Source organism: Stigmatopora argus, chromosome 8 (assembly GCF_051989625.1).
Source record: "Stigmatopora argus isolate UIUO_Sarg chromosome 8, RoL_Sarg_1.0, whole genome shotgun sequence".
NCBI lineage: Eukaryota > Metazoa > Chordata > Actinopteri > Syngnathiformes > Syngnathidae > Stigmatopora > Stigmatopora argus.
Window position 1 is genome coordinate 16,941,892 of NC_135394.1, and position 16,139 is coordinate 16,958,030.

A 16,139-nucleotide genomic window follows, 5' to 3' on the forward strand; every position below is an offset into this window, starting at 1 on the left:
TGTAGGGCACAAAATGGCCGAGGGCTCAACAAGGAGGCTTTATGCGCCCCCGTGGACGGCGGCTAACAAAAGCTTTTGTTTCCAGTCCTGCCGCTGTTCTCGTTTCCCGTCACCCCGCGTGAGATCGGGGGTGGAGATCGCGCACGGTCATGAGACTAAAAAAAGGGGGGTAGGGGGCGGGGCTTAGGGGACATAGCACCCCCCTATGCTGACTGGAAGGAAGCAAACCTCCAGATTTCGGCCCTTACAAAATATGACTTTGTTGTCAAGAGGACATTTTTGAGGGGGAGGTAACATGTGATTTTGTTACTACTTTGATGGTAGCCATTTTGAAAATATGGATTGTTAGTTTTGATAAACTCTTAGTGATTTTTTTATATAGTTGAAGGTAAAACGAACCGTGCGAAAACCACAAAAACTGCAAATACAATAAAAACTGATTTTTTTTAAATCCACGCTTCCTCCCAAAATGGCAAAAATAATATGATTTTTTTTTGTTTGCGAGTATTGCTCGGCGTCTAAAAAACTGTTTTTTTTTTTAATCCACGCTTCCACCCAAAATTGCAAAATATCAAAAAATAATATGAAAATTTTTTGTTTGCGAGTATTGCTCGGCGTCTAAAAAAACTGATTTTTTTTTAAAATCCATGCTTCCTCGCAAAATTGCGAAATATAAAAAAGTATGGACATTTTTTTGTTTGCGAGTATTGCTCGGCGTCTAAAAACAGTTTTTTTTTAATCCACGCTGCCTCCCAAAATTGCAAAAATTCAAAAAATAATATGATTATTTTTTTTGCGAGTAATGCTCGGTGTCTAAAAAACTGTTTTTTTTTAAATCCACGCTCCCCCCAAAATTACAAAATATCAAAAAATAATCGGAATATTTTTTTTGTTTGCGAGTATTGCTCGGCGTCAAAAAAACGTATTATTATTATTTTTAAATCCACGCTTCCTCCCCAAATTGCAAAAATTCAAAAAATAATATGATTTTTTTTTGTTTGCAATTATTGCTCGGCGTCTAAAAATCTGATTTTTATTTTTTTTAAATCCACGCTTCCTCCAGAAATTGCGAAATATCAAAAAATAATCTGAACAATTTTTTGTTTTCGAGTTTTGCTCGCCGTCTGAACCGTTTCGATTTGGGAAGAAGTAACGAGCGTTCGTCGAAATATACGGAATGGCGGTCACTACGTTAACCAGGAAGTGAGCCCAAAATGAATATGAAAAAATGACCATGAATTGACAGAAAATGAGAGCGAAACATCCCGACAGGACACGTTGTCGTCCATTTGTAATTTTGTACTGTTATTGTATTTGTAATATTGTTTTTTGGGGCATTTTGGGGGCATTTTTGGGTCATTTTTTGGGGGGCATGAATGGGGCGCACGTACCTCTAGTAAGGCGTCTTCGGAAAGGTCGGTGCAGTGGACGGCGTTCTTGACTTTGTCGGTGCCAAAGATGGCGCGCAGCGTGGACGGACGCAGGTGACGGGCGATCTCCTAAGGGGGAGGGGCCACAAATAAATCTTTAATGGAAAGCTTAACACCGGAAATGATATTTAATGGAAAATTATAAAGACTGGGACAACGCGAACAAAAATACAAAGTTGTACTCCCACAGCGACGTGCAAAAACACGGGCTTTAAATACAAAGATGGAACTGATGACATTCGCAAACAAGTATTTTGGTCATTTTTGTCCTTTTCCTCCCTACAAAATAAAAGGCTAACATTTAACTTGGCTTCCCGACGGAGCTAAATCAAAGAACGTCATTATTTAGCACTTTTCTCTTCATTTTTGTAGACTGGAGACACTGTTTAATGTACGTACAGTGGGACATTGTATTTGCTTGCAAACAATGGGGCCTTTTTTTCCGAGAAAAACTTGGACAAAGATGGACGACGGACAGCTAGAAGGGACAAAAAAAATGCATTTGGATCGGCCGGATGGTGGGTGCGTGTTTGCCGGCGCGTTGTTAAAAAGGGGTGCAGGTGCGTGACGAGAAAGCCAATGAGCGCGCCGTTGCCGTGGCAACCAGGTCCTAGATCAGAACGTGACTCGGCTGGGTTTCGAAGAAAACTTTGATTTGGGCTACTTGCGGCCTTTCTGCGGCTGTATTTATTCTCATCGATAAAAGAAAAGATATTAAAGGGGGAAAATGAGTTATGTTATTTTTCATTTTACGTGTGGAATAGAAAAAGTTCATTATTGAAGATTTCTTTCCATTATGGAAAAAAACAAAGTGATTTAAGGGAATATTAAAATGATACACAATTTCAAGTCAGGATTGCTAATAGCGAAAATGACACATTTTGACTTATTATAAATATCAAACATTTTAATCAAAGGAAAACTAAAATGAATTCAATTGTATTAAAACATGAGGCTTTTTGTCTCAATGGAAGCTCAAATAAACACATTTAATTGAATAAAGAAAGCAAATATGACACATTTCTGAGTCTTAAAATTATTTTTAAAATTAGTAATGGTGCCATTATTTTTTTTTTAAATAAATAACACATCCAAAACAATTAAGATAAATTAAATGAATGAGAATCTTAAGGGAATATTTCATCTAATTAGTAAAAAATAAATAAAAATCACTAATCTAAAAAAGAAAAAAATCAAGAAAAATAACCCTTTTTTTCTGTCATGTAAATAATGAATGACAACTTTTTAGTAAGAGTAATAAAAAAGATGACGAGGTGAATTATGACCTCATTTTAAAAATAAATTATTATTATTTTTTAAATATTTTTTTCTTTTTTTTTAATAAGATCAACAAAACCTCTCAATCTTTTCAAGCCTCGTTTTTTGTTATTCCGCCGCGCGAGCAAAGAAGGTGAACAAATCGACTCGATCCGTTCCAGTCGGGGTCACGAGAGCTCGATAATGGTGAGCGTCCATTTTTTTTTTTAACCCCCTGCCGTCAGCCAATGGGAACAATCCCCCGACCTCGGGCGGAGGTCAGTCAGTATATTGACTCATAGATCCGGCACACGTGACGGCGCTAATAATAAAACATGACCCTCCTCTTTATCGAACTGACGCCATCACTCCATGATGGCGTTTGTGCGCGTGTGTGTGTGTGTGTCTATGTGTGTGTGTTCGTGTATTTGTCATTAAGTGTCAGGAAGTCACAGAGTCCACGCGTAAATTCCACGGTAGAGTCAAGAGTTCCCAAAATCACAAATGTATGCGTGTCATACCAAGGAATGCGACAGTTTTCCCTCGATTATCGCGACTTCACTTATCGTGAATTCACTTCTTTGCGATTTTTTTCTGCTATTATATATATATATATATATATACATATATACATATATACATATATACATATACATACATACATACATACATATATACATATACATACATACATATATATGTTTTTGCTACTTTGATGGTGGCCATTTTGAAAATATGGATTGTTATTTTTGATCAACTCTTACAGAATTTTTTTATATAGTTGAAGGTAAAACGAACCCGGCGAAAACCACAAAAACTGATTTTTTTAAATCCACGCTTCCTCCCAAAATTGCAAAAATTCAAAAAATAATATGATTTTTTTTTGTTTGCGAGTATTCCTCGGCGTCTAAAAAATTGAATATATTTTTTTTTAAATCCACGCTTCCTCCCAAAATTGTGAAATATCAAAAAATAATCTGAAAATTTTTTTTGTTTGCGATTATTGCTCGGCGTCTAAAAAAATTATTATTATTTTTTTAATCCACGCTTTCCCCCCCAAATTGCAAAAATTCAAAAAATAATATGATTTTTTTTTGTTTGCGAGTATTGTTCGCATATATATATATATACATATATATACATACATATATACATATATATATACACATATATATATATATATATCATCCATAATCTCATTTTTTTAAGTTCATAAAAATATGAAAATCCACGCTAAAACTCGTAAGCGAAAGCCACTCTTGCTACTAGGACTCAACAATGAAGAATATATACATATACAGTAATCCCTCGAATATCGCGGCTTTACTACATTGCGGCGTATTTTTTTTTTGTATTCAATTTTTTTGTGTAAGCTTATAAAAATTTGAAAATCCACGCTGAAACTCACAAGCGGAAGCCACTCCCCCTTGCTACTAGGACACAGCACTGAAGTAAAAAAAAAAATATATATATATTTTTGTTTTAAATAGGGGTTACCCTACTTCACGGTCCTTTGTTTATCGCGGCCATGTCTGGTCTACATCAACTGCGATAATCGAGGGATTACTGTACTTAGAAATGCAAATAATAATTTTAATGAATAATTTTATTCCTTGTACGTTTTTTTTATTTTATTTTTTTAAATAGGGGTGACCCTTTGTGTTTTTTTGTTTATTTTATTTTTTTACTTTTCATTAAAAAAAATCCGCGCTGAAACACGTAACCAGAAGCCACTCCCCCTGTCCTCCGCTTGACATTTGGACTCACCACTAAAGTAAAAAACAAAACAAAAAATAATAATTTTATTTCTATTTGTTTTATTTTTTTAAAAATAGGGGTGACCCTACTTCACGGTCTTCCGTTTATCGCGGCCATGTCTGGTCTACATTAACCGCGATCTTCGAGGGATTACTGTACTCGATTCTTTACAGCTGACTGGACTCACCGGATCAGCCGGCCCGCAGAAGTCACGGAAATTCTTGGCTACGTCGGCGCCGTGGAGTTCCAGGACCAGGCAGGGGCCCAAAGACAGCTCGGTCACCATGTCCTAACAACAACAACAACAAAAATAAAATGTCATGGCGTTTCGTGCATGTCAAGTATAATTTATACGCATATAAGCCGCGGTACTCGGACGTTTGGTCGCCCGCAAGGTTATTGATAATTACCATTTAAAATTGTTGCTCCAATTCCCTAAATACAAACTACAAATTATTATTTTGTCATACTTAATGCCCTATTAATTATTAGGCTAAAGAAAAGCTCCAAATTTCCCGTACTTTTATTGTTTTTTGTTGGAGAACTTGTTAAAACCCTGACGGACGTAGCTTCTTAAAGGGACAGCGCATGTACATACAAACTCTTATACACTCACATGTCGGCTCAGTGAAACTGCTCAGGGCTATTGTTGGCTTTGATTGATGCGTAGAACGTGTTGTTTTACCTTGTTTGGTACTCGGACGTTTGGTCGCCGGTCGTTTGGGTCCGGGCGACCAAACGTCTGGCAACCAAACGTCCGGTCACAATAAGCCGCCCCCTCGATTCAGTCATCATTTCTTTGACAGACAAATATGGCGTATATGCGAGAAAATACAGTCCCACGCAAATCTTTTTTTTTTAAACTCCCTCTGAGGTCAAATCATCGGCACTCACCCCATATTCCGCCACGACGCCTTTGTAGACTTCATAGAACTCTTCGGCGTTGGCTCGGTCCACGTTGAACTGTTGGGGGAAAGTGTTGGGACACGTGAACAAATGTTACTAAAAAAAAACGGGTGTATTTGATCTGGACCAAGTGTAGTCGTTCGTAACAGCCATAAAATAAGACGGAAGAGTGACCGCGGTAGCAGAAGACCAAGATCGATCGGCTCTAGATGAACAGAGGAAAGAACTATCGGTCGTATTTCGTACAAGAACTAGCAGTAGAGGAACATTTAGCACAAAAGAGCTGGTCTGGAACTGCCAACAAATGAGGTTTGGCTCAGTTCCATTCCGCCGCTGATCCAAATTAGGCCTTCTGAGGCCTTGGCGTTGGTCCCCCCGTGCAATACTTTAGTCTGTAACGTGACAGAACAACAGTGTCTTTGTGTGTGTGTTTACCATTCGCAGAGCCGAGATCTGGAATCCGGCCGCTATGATGGAGTTGACGATCTTCCCGGCCAGGCCTGCCGACAAACCAACATTTAGGAAATGTGTTCACATCCTATCAGGCGAGATGACACGACCCTGACCTCGGTAACATGATTATTTTTAATGGTTTGGGGGGAGGGGGGGGAGGGGTTTACGGATCGGTAAACGTCAAGGTCAGGCGGAATGACGAGGAGATGTTTGGCAATTTAGCTCGGTCTGTAATGTATGGTACGTGTCGCCCTCCCTCTGAGGAAAAAAAAATAACAGCTGCTCCTGTTGCTAGGCGACCGGCGACGACTTGTGGCTGCCTGGCAACACAAGCTTCTTCTATTCCAGTCATGTCTGCACGGCGCGTTGGCTCGGGCGGGAACGCCGGCGGCGTGACGGCGCCGCTCGTTTTAGGATCGTCTACGACATTCTTACGATCGGGACCGTGTCGGTCTTGCGACCAAAGGAGACTTTATTAGGTACATTTAATTACCGTAGTTTCTCGCATATTAGCAGCCTCTGCATATAAGCCGCCTCTGCATATAAGCCGTACCCTTAAAATGGCCTTAAAATTGTTGGATTTGACAATTTCTCGCATATAAGCCGCCCCCTGATTCACAATTTTCACCTCCATATTCATGGTTTTAATAGGGAGTACAAATGTGTTACTTTGAAGGGAAAATCTTCAGAAAAATCATCACATTGGTATTTTTGAGATACTTTATAAATCGATTGGTGGCTTGCACATTCCAAAAGGGTGTTGCCTGCACGTGGAAGAATTCAGAAAGGAAGTCATGTGAGCAGTACAACCAGCAATCGGGTCCGAGTCTCTAAATCAGGGGTGTCAGACTCGGGTTGGTTCGCGGGCCGCGTTAACGTCAACTTGATTTCATGTGGGCCAGACCATTTTAGATATAATATTCAGATTGTTTTAAATAAATGGATTAAAAGAACTGGATTCAAAGCTCTGAATATTCCGTTTTTTATAGATCTAAAACAATGTTTATTTTAGCTTTTTTTAAATATATTTTTAGATTTTACAAAATGATTTTTGAACTAAAAACACAGAAAAAATTGATTAAAAAATTACAATTATCGATTTAAAAGGGGGGAAATCAGGAAAATTAATATACATCTATACTCTTCATTTTAATTTGATCCTAAAACAGAAAGTCGGCACTCATGATTTACTTTCCCGGGCCACACAAAATGATGCGGTGGGCCAGCTTTGGCCCCCGGGCCGCCACTTTGACACATGTGCTCTAAATGCAATAATAGCATGAGATACACATTACGCAGGTATCAAGGCTGATATTTTAAGACAACTTTTGGGCTGTGCTGAAATGGTAAACACTACGAAGACATGTATCAAGGCTACTCGCGTCTGGCCAGTCAGAGCACGTTTAACTACTGGTAAAAAGTAAGAGGGCGGCGCCCTGAGTGAGGAATGGCATACATTTTTTTTTCTTTAATTTTATTCATAGATGTCAAAATACATTTTCTTTCACGTTTTATCTGTTCATCTTTTCTCAATTTTGAAATAAATGGACACATTATCTTGTGTTTTGGCGTTTGGTCTTTGTCACCTTGCAGTTTTGTGCATGTCAAGTCTAATTTATGCGCATATAAGCCGTACCCTTGATTCAGGCATCATTTTTTTGTTACAAATATAGCTTACATGCAAGAAAATACGGTACTGATTGCCGCGAAAGGATAATGACCGAAACGGTCACCTGGATAAACTTGCTTTAATAAAGCGGATAAGCTAACCTAAACCGAAATAACCTTAGACCAAGACCTGGCAAAAACTCGCGAGAACCCAGAAATTACAGAGATGCTTGGATCGAGACTTTTGGTAGTCGAGACTTTTGGTTTTGGAGCCAATAGTATCTGCGCAAAACTAATATGAACACCCCATTTTGATTTCTCATGAGCTCAACTTAGGTAACCTTACCCGGCTTGACTCCTGCACAACATCGGCCAACGGTTGCTCAATCGTCGCCGTAATCGTTTTTTCTGGCATAAACCAAACATGGACGCGTCCCGACAGGATAAGGGAACTCCTTCAACGACCTTCACCCTGGTTTGCCTCCAGGAAGGTGTGGAAGAAGGTGTTTGCATGCCATCCAGATCCCAACACGCCCTAATAAGTATGGATGTTTTTAATTATGGGTTGACTAGCCGTCATTTCGGATTTCTCGGTTTTAAAAAGCTCAAATGGAGATCATTTCATACGTCGGCAATCCTCGAAGGATTTAGCGCTGCGATTAAGTGTCTGTGGGCCCCTAAAAAAAGTCCAGATTGACTCTCACATACCTGTCAATCTCAGCCAATCGCTCCCTTTATTAATGATTGCAATTCCTCTTATGCAGCGATAAAAATTTATTCACATAGGGCTTAAAAGTCTAATTTTTTCTCCAAAATGGACAGGGTGTCCAATCAGTATGCACTAAATTCAAGATTCTGTAGATGTCGCTGTATGACGTTGACGGCTTGACTGTCTGGGTACCTTGCTTGCTGACGCGCTATATGTACCGTATTTTCCGTGTGCGGTCGATTGGTCGCCGGTCTTTTGGTCGCCGGTCTTTTGGTCGCCCTGACCGCGACAACAGGCGACCAAAAGACCGGCGACAAAACAAGGTAAAACAACACGGTCTTCGCATCAATAAAAGCCAACAATGGCCATGAGCACTTTCACTGAGCCGACGTGTGAGTGTAGAAGAGTTTATATATATATATATGCGTTGTCCCTTTAAGAAGCTATGTCAGTCAGGGTCTTAAGTTCTCCAACAAAAAAACAATAAAAGTCCAGGAAATTTGGAGCTTTTCTTTAGCCTAATAATTACTAGGGCATTAAGTATGACTAAATAGTAATTTGCAGTTTGTATTTAGGGAATTTGAGCAACGATTTAAATGGTAATTATCAATAACCTTCCGGGCGACCAAAAGACCGGCGACCAAAAGATCGGCAACCAAAAGACCGGCGACCAATCGACCGTGTACCGTATTTTCTGGCATATTAGCAGCCTCCCCATACACTTAAAATGGTTGAATTTTACCATTTCTCTTGTATAAGACGCCCCCTGATTCAGAATTTTCACCTCCATATTCATGGTTTTAATAGGGAATACAAATGTGTTACTTTGAAAGGAATTTTTTTAAGAGAAATTAGCACACATGGTATTTTTTGAGGTACTGTATCAATCGAAAAGATCGTTTGCTGGATTGCCTGCACGTAGACAAATTGAAAAAGTCAACAACCAGGAAATGTGTCCATAGCGGTCTAGTTTTCACCAAGTCTAGGGTAAACTTAAAATGGCGGCGCCCTGAGCAAGCAAGGATTGTGGCCTGTATACATCGACATCAACACAGCTTTACGAAGCATGGAAAGCAGCGTTGGAAACGTTACGCTAGCTACTATTTGCGAATGGATTGTGGCCGCCTGGACGAACGTATAAAATGCAGCGTGTTTGATGACTCATTTGGACAATTGTTCAATTCGGACACAGAAAATGAGGACTTTGATGGATTTGTGGGTGATAATGACGTGAGTAAGCTGTAAAATGGCTAAATAAAGTACAACCCAACTCAGTTTGCTTCCGTTGCCTTTTTAAAAACGTGTTTTTAGCGTGTCCGTATGTTTAAGCTGGTGTATGTTTTGCCATGCCTGTTTGCGTCTTTAAAAACGGTGCGTCCTATGTGTGTGTAAAATACAGAAATAGTACTCGTTACTGACACTGCGGCTTTAAATGCGATGCGCCATATAGTCGTGAAAATACGGTAAGTTGACAGATCACCGATCCAGATTGACTCTCACCTTGTGAAATAGCGTGAGGTTTGATGATACAACACGTGCTCTGGGTGTAGAGGGCCGTGTTGATTGGACCGTGGCAGATTGTGGTCGGGAAGAAGAACTCCAGCTCCTGTGTGCAGAAAACACGGCGCTACGTTAGAACGCTACGTTGGAACATGGCGCCTACTCGCAAGGATGTGTCGCCGATGCTAATGAGGACAGACTCGAGGAGCCGTGAAGATTAGAGTGAATATTTCGATTTACGAGGCATGGCGAAGACTTGAGAGAATGTGAGGGCCGCGGAGGGCGCCGGGGAGGTAAAAAAAAGATGGGGGACGTTGAAACTTGTTGAGATGTTACAGCTCGATTTGATATGACAGTGTAGCGCGTGAATGCTAAAATGAGTAAAACGGTGATGCCTAGATTTTAAATGGCTTGGCTTCATTGGATTCGTATAGCATAAAAGAGACATATTTAATTGAAGTATAAGTGGTACTCGATTTTGACTTTATGTTCAGGGCAAGTAGAAAATTGCAGTAGTAGGAAGTAATAAAAAAAGAAATTAATGAAAAAGGTAGAAGAAGCAACACTTGGAGAATAAGGGGAACATTTGGCAGATAACAGTTGTGATGAAAATAACTTAAGTAGCAGCATAAAAAATACTACATAAGAATACAAAAAAAAGGTAAAACCCCCAAAAATAAAAATAAATATTTGTCACAACAACAAAATAATATACAATGAAGAGGATTTTTTTCTATTCAATTTAGCAGAAATCAAGAAACAATATACGTTTAAGTAGTAAAATTCAAATAAAGAGGCTAATTTGGCATCCGTTAGCATCATATCAATGGGATTAAAAAAAGAGTAAAGCCAAAAAAAATCTAGTAAATGTTTAACAAATAAATATTTGTCGCAACAGCAAAATAATATACAATGAAGAGGATTTTTTTTTTAAAATTCAACCGAGCAGAAATCAAGAAACAATATACGTTTAAGTAGTAAAATTAAAATAAAGAGGCTAATTAGGCACCTGTTAGCATGACATATTAATGGGATTTTAGATGTTGTCTGCCCAAAGTGAAAAAAAACAAATCTTAAAAAGTGCAATTTATAGTCCGGAAAATACGGTTAAAAAAACGGAACAAAAAAAACATGTTTTAAAGTCTTAGAGACAGAAAAAAATTCCGTGAGAAATGAAATGAAGGGAATATGAAAGAATGACATTTTCGAATGAAAATATTTTGAATTTGACAGACAAGTTCAGAACTTACTTTGGCGGCGGCGGCCAGCGAATCAGAAGCGTGCGCGATTTCGGGGCCCAGCTGCACCCAGGGGTTTTGCTGGGCCTCGTTGTCGTCGCCTGCCGATTCCCACGGTTCCGAGATCTTCTTCCAAACGGACACGGCCTCGTCGCCCACCAGTTCCAACACCACCACGGGACCGGACGTCATCTGCTGCACCAGTGTACTGCAAAAAAATGCATTTTTACAACATTGACATATCACCGTTATAGTCTTTTTCAAAAATGTATATTCAGAATTGAATACAAATTTGTGACAGGTTTTCCTGTGGGTTTGACTCCACCCAGCCACACCTGTGTTAACTTTTCATTGGTCTAGGGCAAGGGTGTCAGACTTGGGTTGGTTCGCGGGCCGCTTTAACGTCAACTTGATTTCACGTGGGCCGGACCATTTTAGATATAATATTTAGATTTTTTTTATTTTTATAAATGGATTAAAAGCCCTGAATATTCCGTTTTTTTATAGATCTAAAACAATGTTTATTTTAGCTTTTTTTAAATATATTTTTAGATTTTACAAAATGATTTTTGAACTAAAAACACAGAAAAAAATGGATTAAAAATGTACTGTTATTGATTTAAAAGGGAGAAAATCAGGAAATTGAATATACATCTATACTCTTCATTTTAATTTGATCCTAAAACAGAAAGGCGGCACTCATGATTGACTTTCCCGGGCCACACAAAATGATGCGGCGGGCCAGATTTGGCCCCCGGGCCGCCACTTTGACACCTATGGTCTAGGGAGAAGTTGTGCATATTTAATACCTGTTACAGAATATAAATTAATACAAAGTTTAGTCAAGCTAAATGACCGTATTTTCTCGCATATTAGCCACCTCCGCGTATAAGCCGTACCCTTAAAAATGCCTTAAAATCGTTGAATTTTACAATTTCTCTCATATAAGCCTCCCCCTCATTCAAAATGGCCTTTTTTTCTTGAATTTCATTCATAGACGTTCAAATAAATTTTGTTTAGCGTTTTATTAGTTTATCTGTTGTCTTTTTTTAAATAAATGGCCACATTGTCTTGCGTTATGGCGTTTCGTGCATGTCAAGTCTAATTTGTGCGCATATAAGCCGTACCCTCGATTCAGTCATCATTTTTTGGACCGACAAATACGGCGTATATGCCAGAAAATACGGTATGCCATCTGTCTTCATTGGCCAATTGTGAGTTCGCACAATGAACTTGCCTAGCAACAACTGACTGCTCTTTTTTTCATTGGCCCATGGGGTAGCCGTGACTTAGCCCGACGTATTTCGCCTGGCAACAACTATGCTATCTGCTTAACTACGAATCAGCCTGAATTTATTACGCTTATAAAAACAACTGCTTTCCCTCTTGCCGATTTTTCTCTGACCTTATTAACCAGTTGTGATTCATGACTTTTACTTTACAACCTACTCTGCCCGGCGACAACAATCTGCCTCATTTTCATTGGCCCGTCTTTAACAATTCCATCTTTCTAAATCACTGCTTGTGTTAGCCGGTTAGCAATTTATGTCCCTCGTTATCACAAAGCGCTTTAAGGGTTGCAAAAGTTCCACTCACTTGAAATAAGGCTTCGGCTGATGGTCCGAATAAAAATCTGCAGCCTGGCTCCTGGAAAAATACAAAAAAATACTATTAATTGCGTGAAACGATTACAATATTGTAACACTGCAATAGTAACTTATTGTTTACGAAGGGAAACAAATGAAACGACCGAAACAAATTAATATAGTGGGCCTCTTAGGGAATCTGAACTACATCTGAAACTGTGATCATTGCTAATTAACTGCCAGTCTGTTCCTAAACATAGCATTAGTGTTCATATACCGTATTTACCCGCATATAAGCCACCCCATGTATATTGTGCATGCTTAAAATTGCCTTAAAATCGTTGAATTTTCCCATTTCTCGTGTATAAGTCGCCCCTGATTCACAATTTTCACTTCCATATTCTACTTTAAATAATAAATAAATAACAGTATCACAATTGATGCTTGTTTTTGTAAGAATATTAAATAAATCAAAACTTAACTTAACCTGACTTCTGAAATAATTATTCTTATGTGTTATGAGCCAATGATTACAAGTACTTAAATTTAAAGACTTACAAAAAGTCTAGAAAAGACGGCCGGCCCGCCAGGCTTATAAAGCAATGCAGAAAAACTGGCGTTGGCTCCTCTAAAAACAGGTGAGGGTGAATGAGTTAAATGCTAGGGTTCACATTTTCCTCAATCTCTTATAAGTAGTTACGTGCTACTTTAAATAATAAATAAATAAAAGTAACACAATTGATGGCTTGTTTTTGTTAAGAATATTAAATAAATCAAAACTTAACTTAACCAGACTTCTAAAATAATTATTCTTATATGTTATGAGCCAATTATTACATGTACTTAAATGTAAAGTCTTACAAAAAAATCCAGAAAAGACGGCAGACCCGCCAGGCTTATAAAGCAATGCGGAAAAACTGGAGTTATTTTTTTCCTCAATCTTCAAGTGTTTCCGAGCTACTTTTACAAATAAATAAATACAAGTACCCTATAATTCATTGCGTGATGACGTTAGCTTGTATTTATCCTTTTTTTAATGAAGGTCAGAAGACATACGACCAGTTAAATCTATTTTGGACACTAATGACCCAAACTCAAGGACCGTAATTGTGTTTTTGGACACTAATGTCAAAAACTCAAGGACTGTAGTCGTATTTTAAAGAACAAATTACCATGTCAAGTGCACCATCTTGGCGTTGGTGATCATCAGATTGGCCGCGTTGACCATTTCCAGGACGTCGCCCACCCTGTTGATACCATTCGGCTTGAGCAGCGCGAGGGTCCTGGAGGACATCACGTCATTTTATTGCGTTTATCACAAGCCTAACAACTCATAAGTCACTTTTAAAAGAAATGATGCAGTGTTATCTTTCTAAAAATAACTCCAGAAAAACTACACAAATCATCACATGACCTCGTCTGGGTTAATTATCCCGTTTCTGTTGACTTTCTGCTTAAGAAGCTTCCAAAAATAATCCCAAAAAAGCTTCCGTTGACGATGCCAGGCCGTCTTACCGTTCTTTTTTGCATCCCAGCTTTTGGGCCGTGAACTTGTCAGCGTAGTCGATGATGTGGAGTTGACGCGAGAAGATGTTAACTCGGCTGCCAATGAATAGATCCCGCGGCGGCAGTTGGTTGTAAATGGTCCGCCGCAGGAAGATACGCTGGTTCTTGACGTCAAACTGACGGGAAAAGGTCAAAAGGGCAAAAGTTATTTGCGACGGATTAACGCGAGAACGTAGGCTTCATCGTTTGTGTTGCAAAGTCTTAAAATGGCGGAGCGATAAGGTTACATTTTCGTATTTACTCAACTGCCTCGCCGGCGTTCATACCATCTCCACGGAGCTGTCATGGGGGTAGTAGAAGAGCTGGTAGCGCCGCAGGAGAGATGCCACCGGGTCGTACCAATCGGCCAGGAAGGCGAAACGGACTTTCTCCTCCTTGACCGTAAAAAACAACAACAGGGGTTCCGTCAAGTTCACGAAATAACTTTTGCCATGTTGCTAAAGTGCTCATGTTGAATCATTGCAGGAAGGAGCGCTTCCGCAGATCCTTCCTCCCATCAGCTGTTAGGCTCTTTAACAAAACAAATGGCTGAGTGTTAAGACCTACCGTATGCATGCATGTAAATCTATGTGTATGTATGTATATATGTGCTTATATATATCTGTGTATGTATGTATATATGTGCTTATATATATATATCTATGTGTATGTATGTATATATGTGCTTATATATATCTGTGTATGTATGTATATATATATGCTTATATATATATCTATGTGTACACGTATGTGTATATGTATATGTGTATATATATATATATATATATATATATATATATATATATATATATATATATATATATATATATATATATATATATATATATATATATTTCAGCAACACGCTTATTTATTTACACTTAAAAGTCTTAAATTTTCTCCAAAATAGACAGGGTGCCTTATAATCCAGTGTGCTTTATATATGAAAAAAAAAAAAAGAAAGTGTCATTCATTGAGGGTGCGCCTTAAAATGTGGTGCGCCTTATAGTCGTGAAAATACGGTATATATTTATTCATGTATTTATTTATTAACTTACTTATTACCTATCTATTTATGTCTAAAAGGCCTTTCCTATTTGTGCATCCTCACCCTCTTGCTACTGTGACAACGAAATTTCCCGAATACGGGATGAATAAAGTTATCCAATCCAATTAACTTGTTCACAGACAGAGACGTCCAATTCACGTCAACTGGGAGAACGGCGCTTCCGGTCAAAATGAATTGGACGTCTCTGGCCCTCATTAGCAGTGAAATATCATTATTTTTGTTCATTTATCTGTAAGCAATGTATTAAAATATGCACCAAAATGTATCATTTTAAGTTACATTATTTCCCTACATGTCAAAATATGTATTGAATTATCCACATTTTGGTATCCCTGTCACATAGTCCTCGTTAAGGCATAAATATGATGAATAAATGCAAATTAGATCATTTTTTTCATTGCTGTACATTTTGACATTTTTTTTCTCCTGTGCTGTCAACTTTTTTAATCGTGCATTTATTTTATTAAAAGGAAACACTAAATAACAAACGCAGCAGAGCAGCGCTCCCTATTGATAACATTCGTAATTACGTGTAATTCAACCATTGCACATAAAATGGCGAGTTTCTACAATTATCGATTAATTGTTCTCAGCTGTTTTATTTGACCAACAATCCCCATAGCAACAGAAAATGGGTTAAAACTGAAGCAATATGGACACAAACGTTACTCAAACTCGCTAGTCTGACAGCTAACGAACATTTATAACAATATTTTCGACATTAGTGAGAAATTTTACGTGAAAACGAAACTTTAATGCGTTGTCGCTTTTGAATGCAATACTAGCCGTACTGATAACGGTGGATGCTACCATGCGGGAAAAACGGACTACATTTGACGAGTTTAGTTACAACAAAGAATAACGAAAAGCTAACAGATAATGTGTCACGTTATATGTTGTGTATAAAAGACGAATTTCACTCAACATCCATTATTTCGGCGTCAACAAAGTCCTCATGTCCCAAATGTTGACCGTGTTCGACGTTGATTGCTAGCCCGGGTGTGCTCGTGGTGTGTTGACGTGTCAGAATAAAGTCGGAGTGAATCCATATAGCCTCATAATACGTGATAAAGTTTCTAA

The 16,139-nt window shown here is 38.5% G+C and overlaps 1 protein-coding gene across 4 annotated transcripts in view; it reads right to left on the reverse strand.

Moving 5' to 3' along the window:
- The window catches only part of nme7 (NME/NM23 family member 7), a 29,012-nt gene that overhangs the window by 11,947 nt on the left and 926 nt on the right, over nt 1-16,139 (reverse strand). The window contains exons 1-11 of one of the 4 annotated variants that reach the window (XM_077608164.1): nt 15,985-16,071; nt 14,278-14,385; nt 13,961-14,127; nt 13,618-13,728; nt 12,456-12,506; nt 10,872-11,067; nt 9,622-9,727; nt 5,787-5,851; nt 5,340-5,408; nt 4,633-4,734; nt 1,392-1,499 (exon numbers count right to left, since the gene is read on the reverse strand). In XM_077608164.1, coding sequence (XP_077464290.1) covers nt 1,392-1,499; nt 4,633-4,734; nt 5,340-5,408; nt 5,787-5,851; nt 9,622-9,727; nt 10,872-11,067; nt 12,456-12,506; nt 13,618-13,728; nt 13,961-14,127; nt 14,278-14,385; nt 15,985-15,990 — 1,089 coding nt within the window. In that variant the 5' untranslated portion in view covers nt 15,991-16,071. Of the gene's footprint in view, nt 1-1,391; nt 1,500-4,632; nt 4,735-5,339; nt 5,409-5,786; nt 5,852-9,621; nt 9,728-10,871; nt 11,068-12,455; nt 12,507-13,617; nt 13,729-13,960; nt 14,128-14,257; nt 14,386-15,984; nt 16,072-16,139 lie in introns of those variants that run through there. The other 3 variants (XM_077608168.1, XM_077608166.1, XM_077608165.1) reach the window with 3 other exon arrangements.